Source organism: Notolepis coatsorum, assembly GCF_963971535.1.
Source record: "Notolepis coatsorum genome assembly, contig: SCAFFOLD_171, whole genome shotgun sequence".
Lineage (NCBI taxonomy): Eukaryota > Metazoa > Chordata > Actinopteri > Aulopiformes > Paralepididae > Notolepis > Notolepis coatsorum.
Genome location: NW_028174803.1, coordinates 312,133 through 334,995, shown reverse-complemented (window position 1 = coordinate 334,995; position 22,863 = coordinate 312,133). Strand labels below are relative to the sequence as shown.

The following is a 22,863-nucleotide window of genomic DNA, read 5'->3' as shown; positions in this document are numbered from 1 at the left end:
CGCGACACAGATAACATTAATGTCTACACGGAGACAGTGCTGGACTATGTTTGTACTAGGGTGGAAGAAACAATCCCCACTACCACAATGAGAGTTTACCCAAATCAAAAACCCTGGGTAGACAAATCCGTCCGTGAAGCTCTGAGAGAGCGCACCAAAGCATACAACGACGGCCTAGTGGCAGGCAACATGAATGACCACAAGGTGGCGCGATACAACGTAAGGAGGACAGTGTCAGAGGCCAAACGGCGCTACAGGGATAAAATTGAACTCCAGTTTGAACAAGCTGACTCTAGAGCTATGTGGCAGGGGCTCAAAACGATGACAGACTACAAAGGCGCCTCCCTCAAACTGAACAGTGACATCGCCTTAGCAAATGACCTCAATACCTTCTATGCGAGGTTTGATGCTGGTAATAACAACACCAGCTCACAAGCCACGGCAATGGGGGGGGGGGGGTCGGCTGCTGATGGAGGCGCAGTGTTCAGGGTAACAGAGCATGAGGTGAGGCGGACCTTTAAAAAAGTGAATATCAGGAAGGCAGCAGGTCCGGACGGCATCCCCGGCCGCGTCCTAAAAGTCTGTGCCGACCAACTGGCCCCAGTATTCACTGACATATTTAACCTGTCCTTAGAACAGGCTGTCATCCCCACCTGCCTGAAGAAGTCCACTATTATCCCTGTACCCAAAAAATCCAAGCCTGCTTGCCTCAACGACTACCGCCCTGTAGCTCTCACCTCCATAGCCATGAAGTGCTTTGAGAAGCTAGTAAAGGGCTACATCTGCTCCTCCCTCCCCATCAACATGGACCCCCTGCAATTTGCATACCGCCCCAACAGGTCCACGGAGGACGCCATAGCCCATGTGCTGCACACAGCAGCATCACACCTGGACAAGAGGCAGGGGAACTATGTGAGAATGCTATTCATCGACTACAGCTCGGCATTCAATACCATAGTCCCCTCCATACTCATAGCCAAGCTCAGGGACCTGGGCTTGGGCTATGACCTCTGCCAGTGGGTCTTGGACTTCCTGACTGGCAGACCCCAGGTGGTGAGAGCAGGCAACTGCACCTCCTCATCCATCACCCTCAACATAGGGGCCCCCCAGGGCTGTGTTCTGAGTCCCCTCCTCTACTCCCTGTACACACACGACTGTGTGGCTCAGCGGAGTAGCAATACAATCATCAAATTTGCTGACGACACAGTGGTGGTGGGCCTGATCTCTGCCAACGACGAGAGGGCCTACCTGGAAGAGGTCAAGGTCCTGGCGGGATGGTGCCAGGAAAACAGCCTCTCCCTGAACGTCAGCAAAACAAAGGAGATGATTGTGGACTTCAGGAGGTCGGGGGTCAAGGACTACAGCCCCCTCAGCATCGACGGGGCACCGGTTGAGAGAGTCAACAGCTTTAAGTACCTCGGAGCCTACATATCCGAGGACTTGACATGGACCACACACATTGACAGTGTTGTGAAGAAGGCACGACAACGCCTCTACTTCCTCAGGCGCCTAAGGAAGTTCCAAGTCAGTCAGAAGATCCTTAAGAACTTCTACTCATGTACAATAGAGAGCATCTTGACCGGCAACATCACCTCCTGGTTTGGGAATAGCACTGCACAAGACCGAAGCAGACTACAAAGAGTGACACGTTCAGCCGAACGCACAATTGGAGGGGGGCTCCCCACCCTCCAGAACATTTACAACAAGCGTTGCACGGGCAAGGCTAAGAGAATCATTAAAGACTCCAGTCACCCGAACAACTGCCTCTTTGAACTGCTGCGGTCAGGCAAGCGATACCGGAGTCTCAAGGCGAGCACAGAAAGACTCAGAAGAAGCTTCTATCCCCAGGCCATCAGGCTGCTAAACGAACAATGAATGAACACTACACAACAACAACCACCAAACGCACATAGCACACACATCCACACGCACACACTCACTTTAAACAAACACACTGTAGCACCCACTCCACACACTTTATAGCACACACCCACTTTAAACAAACACACTGTAGCACCCACTCCCCACACTTTATATTTATTGATGAAGGATTGCACTACAACTCGTACACCTTACTGTAAATTGTACCTAAAATTGTACCTCATCCCATTTCTGCTTTGCACTAGATAGTACTGTACATTAGTACACTGCATAGTATTGTATATTATATGGTAACTCAGAACATTGTACATATGTCTATACCGAACACTGTGACCTCATTTTTCTTCTTCTAAATTACATGCTATATTATGTTATTTGATACTATCTTGTCTAGCACAGTCTCTGGAGCGTAACAGTAAGAAGCATTTTGTATGAAAGTATTCTGTACTTCTGTATGACAACTATTAAAGAACTTGAACTTGAAGGCTATTCCATAATTTAACCCAAAATTGAAACACATCTAGCTTTTACATTAGTTCTTACCTTTTTACATGTTTTAATAATACATAACCCTCTTACTGTCCTTCTCTTGGTTGAAAGAGACATTGAATACAAACTGGTAGGCTTTTATTCTTAGCATGAAATATTATTTCCAAGGTTTTTATGTACACCATATCTACACATTTTAATGTGCAGGACTTTATGAATAATGGATTTGTCGATTCAAGGTAACTAGCTTTGTTTATTATTTTAATAGCTCTTTTCTTTTTCTCCTCTTTTTCTATTTTTCTCCCATCCCAATTACCCGCTGTGCCAATTCTCCCCTCCCATGTCTTGAACGTTGCTTGCATATGCCCCCCACTGGCCGGTTGTAGGGAGGATATAAGCATTGCATCACGTGTCCCCTCCGATACAGGAGGAGGCAGCCTGTCACATCTTTTCACCTGCCAGCGCGGACTCTCATTGGCGAGGTGTAACGTGTGGGAGGCTCACACTACCCCCGCCATTTCCTGTCTCTGCTGTGACAACCGACCTGTAGGAGTCGCTGTCCACAACGTCCAGATTACCACCCATCGACTTCCACCCGCTAACTCTGCCAATTAAGTTAGTATGACGACTGGCCCAAGCCAGAGGCAACGGCGACAGCCGGAGTCGAACCCGGTGTCTCTTGCGTTGGTGACGAGCGTAATGTCCGCTGCGCCACCCAGCCGCCCTAATAGCTCTTTTCTGTAGTTTAATAATAGGATCTATATTTGTTTTATAAACATTCCCCCAGACCTCAACACAATATGACATGTATGGCACAACAAGTGAAAAATACAATATATGCAAACATTTCTGATTCAACAGATCCCTTGTTTTGTACAGAATGCCAACAGATTTGGCTAATTTACCTTTGATATATTGTATATGTGGCATCCAACATAGTTTGTGATCTATAATCACACCTAAGAATTTTGTTTCATATACTCTTTCAATTTCAGTTCCATTTAAATTCAGTTTAATTTCACAGTCTTTAGGAACACCACCAAATACAATAAATGTTGTTTTGTTTTCATTAAGAGACAACTTATTCCTATCAAACCATTTCTTTAACTTTATCAATTCCCTTTCTACTGTTTTCAATAATTATTTTATGTCCTCCCCTGAACAAAGTAAATGAGTATCATCAGCAAACGTAAAAAATTTCAAAATATTCGATACTGTAAAAATTTCATTTAAATAAAGTATAAATAACACCACAAGTTACTCTTCTAAGATACGATTGTGATTGTATTATTAATGTTTACATATTGAAACCTATTATTTAAATAACTTCTTAACCAATGATGAGTGACACCTCTTATTCCATACCGTTCCATTTTTTGTAAAAGCAGGGAATGATCAATTGTGTCAATGACTCAAATGCTTTACATAAGTCAATAAATACACCTATTGAGGGTTGTTTTTCATTAATTGCTGTTGATATATTTCCCACAAAATCTATCACTGCTAAGGATGTTGATCTATTGCTCCTAAAACCATATTGATGGTCACTCAATATTTTTCAATAAAGCCATCAAGTCTATTCACAAATAGTTTTTGAGTATCTTTGAAAATTGAGGTAGCAATGATATAGGTCTATAATTTGATATAGTATGTATGTCACCACTTAAAAAAAATTGGAACCATGGCCATTTTCATTTCATCAGGAAAAATACCAGTTAAAAAGAATGTGTTACATATAAGTGAATGGTTTGAGGACACAGTTAAAGACTTATTTTATAGTTGACATGTCAATAGTATTACTATCAGTGGATTTCTTTTTCTTAAACTTTCTAACCATGTCTAGCACATTACTCTCACAAACACCACCAAGGAACATTGAGTTGCTGTTTGATGGTGAATCAGAATACGTTTCACCCTCCGTAGGGAGGTCAATTTCCTTAGCCAAATTAGGGCCTACATTAACAAAATACTCATTAAACTCATTAACAATTTCCTCTATACCTTGAATAAATGAATTGTCATTTTTTCAAAGTATATTGGAAAGTCCTAATCGTGTCATTAAGCACACCCCAAGTAGCCTTAATATTATTTGTATGCATTTGCAACAAATGATTATAGTAGTATTTTTTGTGTGATCTCATAATACTAATAATGAATTAGGAAACTGCACTCTTATGTGACAAATTATTTGCGTTAGTGTTTTCTTTCATACTCTTGGAGGAGTGAGTACCAGCGGGCCTCCCTCTTCAACCTGCTCACAGTGTAACAAATCAAAGATAACAATCCCTTCAATTCAGTTGAGCTTTTGTCTCAGGGCCGACAGATATGTGAAAGGTGTTGGGGGTACACCCGTGTGCATGTGCGTGTGTGTGCGTGTGTGTGTGTGCGTGTGTGTGCGTGTGCGTGTGTGTGTGTGTGTGTGTGTGTGTGTGTGTGTGTGTGTGTGTGTGTGTGCGTGCGTGCGTGCGTGCGTGCGTGTGTGTGTGTGGAAAGGAGGGGCAATTAACGTTATGTTTGTGTTGGGGATTTAAAGCCTCAATCCGGATTTGTTTAACTTTATTAACCCACAGTAAATCAGATTACAGATTTGTTTTAATCCAGTGTTTACAAACACCACCAATGCAAACAACATTATTTTCCAGCCATGGCAATACTGCAAACACAATAAAAAATTCATATTTACCTGCTGTCAAGAGTTAGCCCTTGCAATTAAGAGCTCAGTCAATCAACTAGACTAGAGATTGAAAACATGCTCTGATTTTTCCTTTTTGCGGTGATGGTGGTGGTGATGGTGGTGGTGATGGTGGCGGCGGTGTGTGGTACCTATTGGACTACAGATTGGACTTTTGAGCAATCGGGGGGGGGGGTCTACAGTAAACAAAGGGGGGCATCACGTAGAGTATTTTCATTTTCCTTCCATTGTACCTTATTCAATTGCTGTCATATTATCCCTGAAGGAGGCGATGGTGGAGGAGGTGGGGGGAGATACACTAGACATGAATATCAAGCGGGACACACAAATTCCTGTTGTAAGACGGCACCCTAAACACACACACACAAGTTCTCATACATACACACACACACACACACACACACACACACACACACACACACACACACACACACACACACACACACACACACACACACACACACACACACACACACACACACACACACACACACGCACACACACACACACATACACACGCACATGCACGTACACTACACACACCCACACACACCCTGTTGTAATACAGCACCCAGAGCTGTCATGCTTCTTGTCATGTGTGATTATGTTCGGTGCCGTGTTGAGATGAATGCCTCCCCGTCCTCTATACATGTGGTTTTGCGTGTGGTGATTTGTTTGTGTTCAATTCTCCCCCTGGAGGAGTTGTGGTCTACCATGAAATACTGTATGTGTGAGTGTAATTATGCATCCACTGACTTCTGTACTCCCCGTGGTTGTGTGTGTGTGTGTGTGTGTGTGTGTGTGTGTATGTGTGTGTGTGTGTGTGTGTGTGTGTGTGTGTGTGTGTGTGTGTGTGTGTGTGTGTGTGTGTGTGTGTGTGTGTGTGTGTGTGTGTGTGTGTGTGTGTGTGTGTGTGTGTCCAGTCCCTCCAGTGATTCTGGTCTACCCAGAGACCCAGGCCCAGGAGCCAGGTGTGTCTGCTAGCCTACATTGCCATGCGGACGGTATCCCCAACCCCAAACTCCTCTGGCTGAAGAATGGTATGGACCTACAAGACAGAGCCTCCAAACAGATATCCCTCATAGGTAAGGAACCTCGGTGTACTTGTACCTGGACTAGTCTCTGCTCTGGATATAAGAAATGATCTCTTACACAAAGTATTGTGGTAGTTTGATGGTATTTTCGGTCTCAGTTTTTCCTAAACTTAACGCTGTGCTATGCTAACTAGTACATATCACAGCCGGGGACATTAAATATATAATACCTAAAGTACCTGTAGTACTTAAACATACTGTAAAAATGCGGGCAACTACAATTTTCACGCCGGAGTTGTTGAAGTTGTTGTTGAAGTAACGGAGAGTCTGTCTGCTTTCTGGAGGCTGACATCTTGAGTCAAATGTTACATTTGTTATTCTCACTCAAAGATGCATTCGATTCAACATCTCAGCCTCCAAAAAGCAGACAGACTCTGTTGAAACTTTGATGAAGTAAAAGTAAAACAAATTGCAACACACTTCAAGTTTCAAGTGTCTTTATTAGTTGTCATAGTAAAATACAGAATAATTGTCCATGAAATGCTTTTTTCTGAGCTCCTGGGAGTGTGCTAGATAAAAATAGATAAAAAGTATAAAATAGAAAAAGTCAAGTACGTAAACAAAAAGTGTTATCAATATACATATATACAATATACAATACAGAGTAAAAAATAGTAACAGTGAGGTACAATGCAGAAATGGGATGAGGTACAATTTAGGGTAAGGTGCAATGAGGTATGATTTTTTGTACAAATCTCTTTACCAATAAATATAAAGTGTGTTAAAGTGTCTAAAGTGAGTAAAGTGGGTGTTATGGTGAGTGTTTATTTAAAGTGAGTGTGTACATGTGGATGTGTGTGCTGTGAGTGTAGATGATGGGTTGTTACATAGTGTCATTGTCGTTGTTGTTGAGCATCCTGATGGCCTGGGGATAGAAGCTCCTTCTGAGTCTCTCTGTACTGGCCATGAGACTCCGGTAGCGCTTGCCTGACCGCAGCAGTTCAAAGAGGCAGTTGTTTGGGTGACTAGAGTCTTTGATTATTCTCTTAGCCTTGCCCCTGCAACGCTTGTTGTAAATGTCCTGGAGAGTGGGAAGCATACCTCCAATTGTGCATTCAGCTGAACGGGCCACTCTCTGTAGTCTGCTACGGTCTTGTGCAGTGCTATTCCCAAACCAGGAGGTGATGTTACCATTCAGGATGCTCTCTATTGTGCACAAGTACAAGTTCTTGAGGATCTTCTGACTCACTTTGAACTTCCTTAGGCGCCTGAGGAAGTAGAGGCATTGCCGTGCCTTCTTAACTACACTGTCAATGTGTGTGGTCCATGTCAAGTCCTCGGATATGTATACTCCGAGGTACTTAAAACTGTTCACTCTCTCGACACAACACTCTAACTTAACATCTTTAGCTAATAAAGTACTCAACCTCTACTGTCTTTAACTATGAACAAACACAACACTCTAACTTACCATCTTTAGATAATAAAGTACTCAACCTCTACTGTCTTTAACTATGAACAAACACAACACTCTAACTTACCATCCTTAGATAATAAAGTACTCAACCTCTAATGTCTAACTATGAACAAACACAACACTCTAACTTACCATCTTTAGATAATAAAGTACTCAACCTCTACTGTCTTTAACTATGAACAAACACAACACTCTAACTTACCATCTTTAGATAATAAAGTACTCAACCTCTACTGTCTTTAACTATGAACAAACACAACACTCTAACTTACCATCTTTAGATAATAAAGTACTCAACCTCTACTGTCTTTAACTATGAACAAACACAACACTCTAACTTACCATCCTTAGATAATAAAGTACTCAACCTCTACTGTCTTTAACTATGAACAAACACAACACTCTAACTTACCATCTTTAGATAATAAAGTACTCAACCTCTACTGTCTTTAACTATGAACAAACACAACACTCTAACTTACCATCCTTAGATAATAAAGTACTCAACCTCTACTGTCTTTAACTATGAACAAACACAACACTCTATGTTCTGGGCTTATGGTTTGTCCAGCAAGGCAATCACTGGACTGAACCTCTGCTGCAGCTCATGGCTGCTTGTATCGGGTCTATGGCAGGGTCGTAGCACACGTTAAGAGGGGGAGACGTGACAATCTGAGATCGTCTCAAGCTAAAGTCTTCTCGTGGTATGCTTTCACAGGGAGATCCTGATATAGAACTGAGTGTGCTTAGGGCTCAGACCCATGCTCTTACAGTAGGACTGAGTGTACTTAGGGCTCAGAGTGACCCATGCTCTTACAGTAGGACAGAGTGTACTTGGGGCTCAGACCCATGCTCTTACAGTAGGACGGAGTGTACTTGGGGCTCAGACCCATGCTCTTACAGTAGGACGGAGTGTACTTGGGGCTCAGACCCATGCTCTTACAGTAGGACTGAGTGTACTTGGGGCTCAGACCCATGCTCTTACAGTAGGACTGAGTGTACTTAGGGCTCAGACCCATGCTCTTACAGTAGGACTGAGTGTACTCATCTACACTCTACTCGGTTGAGTACTTTATTATCTAAAGATGGTAAGTTAGAGTGTTGTGTTTGTTCATAGTTAAAGACAGTAGAGGTTGAGTACTTTATTATCTAAAGATGGTAAGTTAGAGTGTTGTGTTTGTTCATAGTTAAAGACAGTAGAGGTTGAGTGCTTTATTATCTAAAGATGGTAAGTTAGAGTGTTGTGTTTGTTCATAGTTAAAGACAGTAGAGGTTGAGTGCTTTATTATCTAAAGATGATAAGTTAGAGTGTTGTGTTTGTTCATAGTTAAAGACAGTAGAGGTTGAGTGCTTTATTAGCTAAAGATGTTAAGTTAGAGTGTTGTGTTCATTCATAGTTAGACATTAGAGGTTGAGTAAATATCTAAAGATAAGTTAGATGTCAATGTTTTGGTTTGATTGTTTGTACTAGTAACGTTAATGCTAGCAGAATAGACACAATGTGAGGTAATCACCATCCATTTTAAACCGGTTATTACCTAATGCTAACGTTAGCAGATAGACGCGAGACTGGTAACATTACAGCTTGGCGTTAGCCTAATGCTAACGCTAACGTTATCGTTAATGTTGTTATTGATTAATTGATGAGTCGGCATTTAATACAGAGGTGCTGTCGGCATTTAATACAGAGGTGCTTCACAGCGCGGCGTTTCCAATATTATAAATACGGAAACAGCTGTTCTGCGAGCGAAAGAGCCGTGCAGCGTCGCATAACGCGCGTCATAAGGGGGGTGTGTAATAGGGTAGGGTCACGTGGGGTCAGTGGCCAACAAGAGCAACTGCGGAAACGCCGTTCTGTACAGTTCCGTTGTAGGCGGCATTCACACGTCCAGTTCGATCTATGATTTGATTTGATTTGATATTTTTATTTGCAAAGGGACAGCCCAGATAGCAAAAAATTAGTGAATCAACATTGAAATAGGGTTCAGCAGAAATATTGAATCTATGTTGAAGCCTGACATCTAAATTATATAGATCGTTGTCTATGACCCTAACGTTGAATCAACGTTAGGTGTCAACCATAGCTGATACTATATCAATGTTGATTCAACCATCATCTAAATGGTAATCTACATGCACATTTTAGTTGATTTTATATTGAATCAATGTTAGACATCAATGTTTATTCAACCATAATCTAAATGGTAATCTACATGCACATTTTAGTTGATTTTATATTGAATCAATGTTAGACATCAATGTTTATTCAACCATAATCTAAATGGTACTCTACTTGTACATTTGTAACTTGTACATCTACTTGTAAAGTTAAGGAATCAATACTGATTAATGTACATTTTACATTAAAATATTGCTGCTGATATGTATACATCATAACATTACATGTTTTTTTCCTGCTGTTAAACACACTATTGTTAAATAAATAATAATAAAATTCTTATATGACCATATTTCCAAAAATGTGTGAACAAAAATGACAACATGGCTTTTAAAATGAAATTTTATTTTTTTCTAGGGTATCAGAACTTCCAGTGAGTAAAACTTTACAAAAAACAAATAACAGACCTTATAACAGGCTTTCATTAACAATATAGCCACTGCCAGAATAGTGACACACATATTGTGTGTGGTGAGCACACGCATTCATGCACAACGAAGACAAGATTGCAATCATTTTAACTATAAATTTATGAGCTCAAAGTATGAGCTCACTACTGACTGAAATGTCCAACAAAAAGCATCAATTGTCAAATAATATTGATCACATTAACTAGACTAGATGTTTGAGGAAATTAGAAAGGGAACAACAACTTAACCCTTGTGTCTGATCAGATTCGTATTTGTTTGATAACTTTGCAGTGATGAGCCAACATAATATGTGGCATAATCTTTTAATTATCTTGTATTTTTTTTTTACTCTTCATAAATTGTTTATTCCACTTCAGCCCGATCATAACCACCACATATTATTTTTTTTGTCATATTTAACAACTCTTTTCAGAAAAGTGGGAGTATTTCATTACAAAAATAATATAAAAAATGGTTATGATCAGGGCTGAAGTTGAATAAAATATTTATGGAAAAGAAAGTGGGAAATTATTTCAACATAATCTTTTTATGGAGTTTTTCAATTTAGTCCCCTAATAAGAGTATAATACTTTAGTTTTCAGACACAAGGGTTAAATATAAACAATGGCATAGGATTTGAATTTAAACACAGTGGAGCTTAGATGATCTACAGTTGTCCACGACTTATCCTCCAAGGCATCTGCTATATAATAATCTTCAGATTTACTTAAGTGTTATTAGTAGGTTACAGCAGTAAGCATTAGTTTGCTCAGTCAATTATGGCCAATTCGTTTTATATTGTTTAATACAGTTAAATAAATAGATAAATGAAAAGCAATTTTTTTTTATTACCCCCCCCCCCCCCCCCACTGTACCGAAAATAATACCGAACCGTGTCTTCAAAACCGAGGTACGTACCGAACCGTGGATTTTGTGTACCGTTACACCCCTAATGTTTCTATAACTCTCTCCCATATAACTCTCTCCCATACCCTTAACACCAACCGCTGAAGTGCCCTTGAGCAAGGCACTAAACCCCCAACTGCTCCAGTGGAGTTGCTCAGTGGCCAACAGTGTCAGACTGTGGTTGTACTGGGGCCTAACAAAATTAATAGTTGGTTTCAGGTTGGTTGTCAGTTTGGCCATGGGTAGGTAGGGAATTTATTTTATTTTATTTTTTTATTTTATTCTTTCCCACGGCGACTATGGATAGGGAATTTCTTTATTTAATTAAAATGTTCACAACAACATGGATGCATGTACTCTGCCAGCATGTTTAATATCCATAATACTAAATGTTTGACTAAGATTTCTATGAAACTTTATTAAAAAAAAAACCTTTTTTTTTCTTTTTTTTTATAACTTCTTCTAAAAACTCATAAAATATATTGGGTCGCACCTAAATCGGCAGGGTCGGTCGGCAACCTGAAACCAACTATTAATTTTGTTAGGCCTGGGCAGCTCCCAGGTGTGAATGGAACTCTGTGAATGTGAAGCAGGGCGTAGCTGAAAAAGAGCATCTGTGCTCAGCGAACCTACCCTGGGTAAATAAAGGTTAAAATAAAAAATAAAAAAAATAAACACTGCAAGAACAGGCTGAAGCATAAGCCATTCAAGTAGATGCCGTCCATGGAAGAACAGTGTCCAGGGTAATTCCTTGTACTGTATGAACCAGGGAAACAGTGTGCTGGGGTACCCCAAGTTTGACTCTGGTTCGCTTGACAATTAAGTTTGGGTCACTTCGGTTCCAAGAACAGGCTGAAGCAGCATATTCAAGTAGATGCCGTCCATGGAAGAACAGTGTCCATCAGGGTAATTCCTTGTACTGTATGAACCAGGGAAACAGTGTGTGCTGTGCTGTGCTGGGGTAGCTGTGCTGTGCTGGGGTACCCTAAGTTTGACTCTGGTTCGCTTGACAATTAAGTTTGGGTCACTTCGGTTCCAAGAACAGGCTGAAGCAGCATAAGTCATTCAAGTAGATGCCAGGGTAATTCCTTGTACTGTATGAACCAGGGAAACAGTGTGTGGTGTGCTGTGCTGTGCTGGGGTACCCTAAGTTTGACTCTGGTTCGCTTGACTTAAGTTTGGGTCACTTCGGTTCCTTGAGATGCCTCCCTCCCGGTCTGGCGCATAACGAAGCCACTTCTTGACAGTTTCGCTGTAGTCCTGGTCGGTCAGCTTGGGGTCAAACTGTCGAGCAGCAGCTGATAGACACAAAAATAAAAAAGGGAGGAAGAGAGGTGGGTGAGATGATGTACGATGATAAGAGCACCCGGCCCTCACTTCACACGAGTGCGATTTTTTTTAATCACTCAATTACTCACTCTGTAGGTCTACAGTAACAAGCTACAGTCAGCATCCAGTTAGACTGGACAGGAAAGAGAATTAAGCAATCGCCTAGCCTGACACCATCTAGGCAATACAATGTGTATCCATGCACTTCTAGATCTATCACAGTGTTTAGAGGGTCTATCACACCCTCTAAACACTGCTAGACCCTCTAAACACTGTGACAGACCCTCTAAACACTGATAGACCCTCTAAAGACTGTGATAGACCCGACAAACACTGTGATAGACCCGACAAACACTGCTAGACCCTCTAAACACTGTGATAGACCCTCTAAACACTGTGATAGACCCTCTAAACACTGTGACAGACCCTCTAAACACTGATAGACCCTCTAAAGACTGTGATAGACCCGACAAACACTGTGATAGACCCTCTAAACACTGTGATAGACCCTCTAAACACTGTGATAGACCCTCTAAACACTGTGATAGACCCTCAAAACACTATGATAGACCCGACAAACACTGTGATAGATCTATCAGTGTTTAGAGGGTCTATAACAGTGTTTGTAGGGTCTATCACAGTGTTTGTCGGGTCTATCACAGTGTTTAGAGGGTCTGTCAGTGTTTAGAGGGTCTGTCCCAGTGTTTAGAGGGTCTATCAGTGTTTAGAGGGTGTGATAGACCCTCTAAACACTGTAATAGACCCTACAAACACTGTGATAGACCCTCTAAACACTGATAGACCCTCTAAACACTGTGATAGACCCTCTAAACACTGATAGATCTATCAGTGTTTACAGTGTTTGTCGGGTCTATCACAGTGTTTAGAGGGTCTGTCAGTGTTTAGAGGGTCTATCAGTGTTTAGAGGGTCTATCACAGTCTTTAGAGGGTCTATCAGTGTTTAGAGGGTCTATCACAGTGTTTAGAGGGTCTGTCACAGTGTTTAGACGGTCTGATACAGTGTTTAGAGGGTCTGTCACAGTGTTTAGAGGGTCTATCAGTGTTTAGAGGGTGTGATAGACCCTCTAAACACTGTGATAGACCCTCTAAACACTGTGATAGACCCTCTAAACACTGTGACAGACCCTCTAAACACTGATAGACCCTCTAAACACTGTGATAGACCCGACAAACACTGTGATAGACCCGACAAACACTGTGATAGACCCTCTAAACACTGTGATAGACCCTCTAAACACTGTGATAGACCCTCAAAACACTGTGATAGACCCGACAAACACTGTGATAGATCTATCACAGTGTTTAGAGGGTCTATCACAGTGTTTGTCGGGTCTATCACAGTGTTTAGAGGGTCTGTCAGTGTTTAGAGGGTCTGTCCCAGTGTTTAGAGGGTCTGTCCCAGTGTTTAGAGGGTCTATCAGTGTTTAGAGGGTGTGATAGACCCTCTAAACACTGTAATAGACCCTACAAACACTGTGATAGACCCTCTAAACACTGATAGACCCTCTAAACACTGTGATAGACCCTCTAAACACTGATAGATCTATCAGTGTTTACAGTGTTTGTCGGGTCTATCACAGTGTTTAGAGGGTCTGTCAGTGTTTAGAGGGTCTATCAGTGTTTAGAGGGTCTATCACAGTCTTTAGAGGGTCTATCAGTGTTTAGAGGGTCTATCACAGTGTTTAGAGGGTCTGTCACAGTGTTTAGACGGTCTGATACAGTGTTTAGAGGGTCTGTCACAGTGTTTAGAGGGTCTATCAGTGTTTAGAGGGTGTGATAGACCCTCTAAACACTGTGATAGACCCGACAAACACTGTGATAGACCCTCTAAACACTGTGATAGACCCTCAAAACACTGTGATAGACCCGAAAAACACTGTGATAGATCTATCACAGTGTTTAGAGGGTCTATCACAGTGTTTGTCGGGTCTATCACAGTGTTTGTCGGGTCTATCACAGTGTTTAGAGGGTCTGTCAGTGTTTAGAGGGTCTGTCCCAGTGTTTAGAGGGTCTATCAGTGTTTAGAGGGTGTGATAGACCCTCTAAACACTGTAATAGACCCTACAAACACTGTGATAGACCCTCTAAACACTGTGATAGACCCTCTAAACACTGATAGATCTATCAGTGTTTACAGTGTTTGTCGGGTCTATCACAGTGTTTAGAGGGTCTGTCAGTGTTTAGAGGGTCTATCAGTGTTTAGAGGGTCTATCACAGTCTTTAGAGGGTCTATCAGTGTTTAGAGGGTCTATCACAGTGTTTAGAGGGTCTGTCACAGTGTTTAGACGGTCTGATACAGTGTTTAGAGGGTCTGTCACAGTGTTTAGAGGGTCTATCATAGTGTTTAGAGGGTCTATCAGTGTTTAGAGGGTCTGTCACAGTGTTTAGAGGGTCTGTCCCAGTGTTTAGAGGGTCTGTCCCAGTGTTTAGAGGGTCTATCAGTGTTTAGAGGGTGTGATAGACCCTCTAAACACTGTAATAGACCCTACAAACACTGTGATAGACCCTACAAACACTGTGATAGACCCTCTAAACACTGATAGACCCTCTAAACACTGTGATAGACCGTCTAAACACTGTGATAGATCTATCACAGTGTTTACAGTGTTTGTCGGGTCTATCACAGTGTTTAGAGGGTCTATCACAGTGTTTGTAGGGTTTGTAATCACTCGTTTAGCATTTCAAATATTTTAATATTTAAATAAATAAAACTTACATCAACTCCGAGCAGCAGTTTCTCCGTAGGCTCCTTGAAGTACACCATAAGGAGTGTTCTTCGAAGCCTCTGGATCATATCTGGCCAGAACTTCCCTGATCTCCGGGTTGTCCAGTTTCTGGCAGAACTGCAGGATGGTCCGTCCTCTCTGACCCAGGGCATCTTGGATCTTTTGAAGGGCATCGGTGTCTGTCAGGAGGCCGAAGTGGGAGAAACAATTAGATCTGAAATTAGTTTCAAAACGGTTGCACTGTGGGGAAAATTTAAAAGTACAGTAGATTACAGTAGATTATTATCTGTTCTTATGCATGCCTGGTGATACTAAATCCAAATTGAACTCAGGCATTTGAAAGATAATATATATATAAATGTGCGAATTGGCTATAATAAGGTCATTTATAAGCATCATATTCTATAATAATATTTCAAATTGCATTGGTCCGGATGGGAGAATTCAGTACTGCATCTACAGAACCTTCGGTTTAATCATCTTCCCTTTATTAATTTCCTTCGATTTTTTTTTACACATGTCCTGAAGAGGGGACTGAACGAGATCAGTGGCAGTTTTTAATGTTTGGTCATTATTAGCATGGTGTTATTCACTGTCAAAGATGCAAAGAAACATCATAATTCATATTCTCATTTGTTTCATCACAATTTAAGCAAGCCTAGTAATAGACACAATATTTCTGACAATGTGAATACATTCCCTGAGGTCCATAGATGTCCCTAGATACCAATAATATGCAAATGGACCTTTCGATTTTGATTACTATTATTGTGAAATAATAATTAAATGTGAAATATTGCTATGTTATTGTGAGATTACAAAATCTGATGTGATATTACAGAGGATTTTGATTACAGTATTTTATTGTGAAATAATAATTAAATTATGTGAAATCAAAGTATACTGTATGAATGTCACTGTAATATGACACTCATAGCAGAATTAGTTATCAATAACCTACCTGTATAAATGTTAAAAGTTGTTGCAAATATTTTTTTCCCCTCATAAATATACCACTATATACATTAATTTCTTATATTAGTTTTAAAATGACCATTTAACAGTTTAACAGTGCTCTGAAAATGCTCTGAGAACATGCGGTCATCATTCACTGTTTTAAGCACAAACACATTAGGGAGGGAGGGAGAGAGACAGGCCCGGTTTACCATGACTTTTTAGCAAGCAAGGTAGCAGCAATGCTAAGCTAACTGATTGTGCCAGTGTATCCTGTTAAAGAATACATCATAAGCCACATTTTGAAACGTTACTGACGTTAGCCTACATAAAATGTATAACAGTATATACAACAGGTGGATATCACTAAACACCAAAATCAAGAAACATTCATCATAGCTAACTGCTAACGCTACTAGCTAAATTAGCTTCAGCTAGCAGGCATGAATAACGGTTAATATAATATTCTCTACCATGTAAAAACGAACACGGCACTACTCCGCTGGCGTTTTGCAATCGAAAGCATACATACAACATACAACATACAACATACTCCCATAATCTAATCATCATACATTTCACATCTTTTCCCCTTGTTACACAAACATACAATATCAATATACAAATACAAACATTTGAACACAATGCCAAATATTTCCTCACCCGTTATCCATCCCCAGAGCGAATGAAAAGAAAAAACAGCGATCCGCGTTGTAACGCGCATGCGCAGAAGCGCAAACGCACAGCAACCGATGTACACCGCGACAACGTACAACTATTATCACAAAACACTCAGTTTCGTCCTAATACAATGCCACGACATCCACCGCGTCCTCTAATACTTCCTAACCATCATTTTCAAAACTCTAATCATAACACATGTCGCCCGCAAACTCACAAAACAGTCGCACGCAAGCTAACAGCCTAGCCAGCCTCATGCTCATGCAACCCGCGACTGCTTCTCCATAACAACATCGTCTTACACTTATTACTGCATTAAATATAACCATTAATACGGCCACAATCACACCAACGAACCACTCGACTCGCTTCTTAACAACAATATCTTCCACAGTGTTTCATCAAATCTCTCACCTCGCCGCCTTAACGTCCCTAGATTTACCGCGGCTCTTCCACAGAGCTAAGCTAGTTAGCCCCAACTCCCAATATGACTCCAGTGCTTGCACATTGTATCTACCGCTTGTTACATTACTTCTTTAAATAGTTTCGCCGCACTCATTTTCACCGCGCTTAAGAGCGTTAGCCTACATAAAATGTATAACAGTATATACAACAGGTGGATATCACTAAACACCAAAATCAAGAAACATTCATCATAGCTAACTGCTAACGCTACTAGCTAAATTAGCTTCAGCTAGCAGGCATGAATAACGGTTAATATAATATTCTCTACCATGTAAAAACGAACACGGCACTACTCCGCTGGCTTTTGCAATCGAAAGCATACATACAACATACAACATACAACATACAACATAATCGACATTATTGCCATGCAGTACTCACCGATGCAGAGAGACATGAGGTAGCAGCCAGGAAGCTGCCGCACAGGTGCATTCTGGGAGGCGGGGCAGCACAAGTGCAGTGCAGTCTGGGTGATGAGACAATGACGACAGCATGTTGAGCAGCATCCGTTGATTCAACATTTATTAGATATTGGCATTTCAATAATTAAAATGCAACCACAAAACAATATTGATTCAATGATATGTTTTCAACAATAGTCAATTGCTTTAGCGGTTAATGGGTGATTCAACATCAATCGTCGACCTTAACCAAAAATCAAGCATTGTGACCATAAATCAACATTGAATTAACACCTTTTGCTATCTGGGAGTGCAAGTTAATGAACAAAACTCCAATGCATTACAACAATGTATTACAAAAAAACAAGCCAGATTATAGCTAAGGCTAGTTACCTGGAATCATAAAACATCTAAACAAACATTTGAAAAAAAATCTCTGATTTCAGGTGGCAGACTGTTTAAAACATTTCTTGATAGGACAGTCAGACCAAAGGTTATGCACCTGTAGGGTATCACAGCCTGTAGGGGATCACAGCCTGTAGGGGATCACAGCCTGTAGGGATCACAGCCTGTAGGGGATCACAGCCTGTAGGGGATCACAGCCTGTAGGGGATCACAGCCTGTAGGGATCACAGCCTGTAGGGGATCACAGCCTGTAGGGTATCACAGCCTGTAGGGGATCACCTGTAGGGGATCACAGCCTGTAGGGGATCACAGCCTGTAGGGTATCACAGCCTGTAGGGGATCACAGCCTGTAGGGGATCACAGCCTGTAGTGTAGGGGATCACAGCCTGTGTAGGGGATCACAGCCTGTTGGGGATCACAGCCTGTAGGGGATCACAGCCTGTAGGGGATCACAGCCTGTAGGGTATCACAGCCTGTGTAGGGGATCACACAGTCTCCTCTAGCAGAGGCCCTGGTGGCCATGGTGGTGCTGTTGGCTAACCGTCTAATATGGTCATCTAATGGGGGCAGACCTTAATACAGGCATTTTATAATGTATTCGGTTCTCTAGGCTTAGGAACGAAGATGTTACAGTGATGGAAAGATTGAGGTTTTCTGGTGAAAGACAAAATGCAGAGACTGCTTCGCATCTATGCCACTGTGTGTGTCATTGTTGGTGAGCACAGAGCACCCCATAGTGCAGGGACAGTCTAGTACACGTTGTTGTTTTATGAAAACCATTCAAAACCCATCGTATCATTTCAAAAACACTTTGTCGCAGATGGGAAAATGAAGCCATTTTGATTCATGTTTTTGTGTGCACTGATCTTTTACAAGGTACAAGGACTTTATTTGACAGCAACATCATTTTAGTGTGCATTCCATTGTATCTGCATCCCACCCCGGCGCAATGACAACGAGATTGCGGTCCCCCGCTCAACCACCGCTATTATCGCGTTCCTCCTGATTGCCAGTCGCTGCTGATTTCAGAAGAATAAACACACCCGCTCTTGTAAAAGTAAATGAAAAAGAGTGTGAAAAATCAAATATACAGTGAGAAGAGTGGGCTCATACCGGTACTTATCCAAGCGAGAATGATGCTTTTAAAGGTACTCTCAATTTCACAGAGAGAGAGAGAGAGTGTGCAGAACACAGCTCCGGCATCGCTTTATGGTCCAGTTCTCATTAAGTGAGAGTTTATTGGCTGTGTGTGGGTCATTACCTGTGGTAATAGTCTGTTATCAGCACTCACACACTCAAACAAGGGAGGTTCCGCAGGGTTCACCCACACATAAACAATGTCATAGCCAGAATATGCCGTTTGCCAACCCTGTCTATAGGGAGAACAGCAGAGGAGGTTAGTGCTACCGTTGCAGTGTCTGGGACCCTTTTAGACTATTTCATTTTGATACAGTGTGATAGCCAGAGTCTCAGATTGTGCCAACCCTGTCTGTGGAGACAGTAAAATGGAGTTAGCAGCACTATAGTTATAGGATATGGGATCATTTTAGGTGTTTTCATTTTGGAGATGGTTTGAATGAAATGGTTACAGCGCTATTATGTTACTAGGACTACTCAAGGCTCTTTACAATAGAATGACTGCATACGCAGTGGGACTCGAACCCCTGACCCTGGCAGTGTTAGTGCCTTGCTCAAAGCCCCAAGCACTCTACCCATTTTCTTACAAAATGAATGGTTTTCTTTCTAGGTTGGCCTGTTCGGGTGGAAAGCAACCCAATCTGAGCATGACATAAGAGCAAAATGGCCTCCATGTGAATATGGTCAATTGAACACATTCAAATCCTAATGTATGACCTCAGAAATACACGTGTCCCTCCTAAACACCTATCTCCATCGAGGGTTAAAGGTCAGGGGGTGGTGTTCCATTGTGACGTGGGCTTGCGAAGCCCAATGAGACATGCATTGAGATATTGGGTTGTACAAATTAATTTGACTTTTTTTTAATTCCAGACACATTCTCAATTTTAGAGAAAGGTTTTCGTCTGACAGCAGCAATGTATAGAGTATATAGAGGTGAACGGAATGGGGAAGAGAGAAAACCACACAACACTCTTTGTCTGGCTACAAACCTCCGGCACCACAGACCGCTGTAAATGGGGACATAAAGTCTCGTTTAATGTGTGGTTGACTCAGTGGTTTTCAATAAGAATTGATCAGAACATAATTATGAATTAGAAGCAATAAAAGCGCTGTCCCTTTTCATGAAGCTCTGCTGCTTCCTCTCAGGGATTACACACGTCCACCGTGCTAAATGGAGGACATGAAAAACAGAAGAACCTCGGAATACAAAATGCATTTCACGAACACGCCAAATTTAGTTTTTAAAAAAAACACTTCCTTCAACTTCTTGAAATATCTATTTTTTAAGTCATTCTTGGCGTGGAAAAAGGCAGAGCAAAACATTTTCGCACATACCATAATATGTATAGCATTATTTCTATGGAAACCCCCCTTAGTTCAGAGAGGACCACGTCTCTTGGCAAGCTCAGCTGCGCGTCCACTTAGATATAGGCTACAGCAGTCAGATCAAGAAGGGAAGGCATCAAAGAGGACAGAGAGGAGGCTGTGAGAGAGTGAGGGTGATATATACATACAGTAGAGAGAGAGTGAGAGAGAGAGATGAGAGGGGATGGAAGGTGGAAGAGAGTAGTATTTCTTACATGATCTTTGACACCGCCTGCGAGAGCTCCAGTGTGACTTTGGCGCGGCCCTGTCCCACTGCGCTGTGATCAAGGCAGCGCTACATGCGGGTGGGATCTGAGAGAGAGAGAGAGCGCCGCTGTGTGTACCGTACATCACAAAGCTACTGCTGACATCAGAGAGGGTCACTTCTGATGCTGCCCTGTCGCCCCTGCGTGGGGATACATCCCATGTCACCTCCGCCAGACAGTGCTGCCCCCCCCCCCCCCCATCGCGAAACGAAGGCAGATTGTGTTGTGTTGAAAGAAAGAAAGAAAGAAAGAAAGAAAGAAAGAAAGAAAGAAAGAAAGAAAGAAAGAAAGAAAGAAAGAAAGAAAGAAAGAAAGAAAGAAAGAAAGAAAGAAAGAAAGAAAGAAAGAAAGATTTGCAAAAGGAGTGCTTGTCTCAAGATCTCAGTCAGTCAACTGGAGAATTGAAACATGTCTCTGTTCCTAGTTCTTATTTTCTGGTGGTGGGGCCACCCACTAATTTATGGTTGGATCACAGATTGGGCCTTTAGATCCATTCTGTTTCCAAACCAAACCGGCCATCTTGTTTGTATTCCCCTTGTGCACTAGAACGTCATTTATCTCATTTATCCACGTTCCCAGTGGTTCCACAAACCTTCCATATTAGGTTTGTTTGTTTTTGCTTCCCCCTAAGTGTGCGACTTTGCCTGGCAGTTTGATATATGACCACGTGACCTCCATTCCCGAGGAGGGTTTGGATAAACGAGGTTTTGAAGAGTTGGCTACAGGTTCTCGTGTGGCCTGGGGATCCTAGGTTTGACTCTTTCCACTGTCAGCGTGGCGACATGGTCAGAAGATCGGCAGTTCGAGCCCCGGTCAGGCCGTTGTCAGAGACTAGTGTTGTTGTTCAGCAGGGATCACTCTGTCGTCTCTGTCGTCACGGTGATAGGGACACTGTGTAGTTGCAAGTGCCGTCCTTTGCATGCAATTAAACAGAAGTACCGATTTAATTGGGTCGTTAAAGGACCCGGGGCATTCCTGGCCAAATTCCCAATCAGGTCTCTGACATCAAGGCCATCTAATCACCTATCCCCTTAGAATGGCTGATATTAATCATTGTCTCTCAAGCCTTTCAGCCATTGTGTAGTTGTGTGCCTGGTGATGGTGTATGGCAGCCATTGAGCCAGTGTAGCCCAAGGTTTTTTCCCACCCTACATTGAAAAGCACATTCAGTGTCTAGATTGTCATTCATTCATCTCCTCAGCTACAGTATTGGAATGATTGACTAAATCATATCTAACAACAAATATATTCTCAAATGGAGTCCCTGCTAAAAAGTCTCACCAAATTTGGGGGTCCTTTGGAGGTCCGTGACAAGAGTTTGCGAACCACTGGGCTACAGCACATACTGTAAACTCGGATGTCAATCTTAGATGTAATACTATTTTCAAGGCATTTACTTAATTTGACTTCAATTGAATTGTCGCCGGAACTATTCAAAAAGGTTAATATAGAAAAAACAACAACTATCAATACAAAACCTGCTTTCATAGGAATTTACTTATTTTTACCAAACACAGATTCAATGTAATCATTAGCAAAACTATCCAGAAAGGTTACCATACTGTAGAAAGAACAGCTAAGCTCAGTGAAATTAGTTAAGCATTAGCTCTTTTCTGATAACATTTTATGATTTAATATTGAATCTATTCACATTGTTGTTTTGTTTCCTTTCCCCAGCGAACGGCAGTGAGCTCTACATTGGTAGCGTGCGGTACGAGGACACGGGAGCCTACACCTGCATCGCTAAGAACGAGGTGGGAGTGGACGAAGACATATCCTCTCTTTTTGTTGAGGACTCAGCCAAGAAGACTCGTGAGTTATACACAGTTTTATTTATTTTTTTGCCTTTCTATCTTTCCTCCTATCCCCCAATTTAGTCCTTATGCCAATTCCCCTCCTGGCCGCTGCGCTTACTGACGGTCTGGGGAGGATGTAGTCTATCGCATGCCTCCTCCGATACATGTGGAGTTGCTAGCCGCTTCTTTTCACCTGACAGTGAGGAGTTTCACAGGGAGAGGCCAACCTGCGCACTCCCCCTGTCA

General features: G+C 41.8%; 1 protein-coding gene across 1 annotated transcript in view; it reads left to right on the top strand.

The window, feature by feature from the left end:
* fstl4 (follistatin-like 4) overlaps nt 1-22,863 on the top strand; it is a gene marked incomplete at both ends in the record, with an annotated part of 221,091 nt that overhangs the window by 155,682 nt on the left and 42,546 nt on the right. The window contains 2 exons of the mRNA XM_084338507.1: nt 5,986-6,147; nt 22,499-22,633. Coding sequence (XP_084194633.1) covers nt 5,986-6,147; nt 22,499-22,633 — 297 coding nt within the window. The remainder of the gene's footprint in view (nt 1-5,985; nt 6,148-22,498; nt 22,634-22,863) is intronic.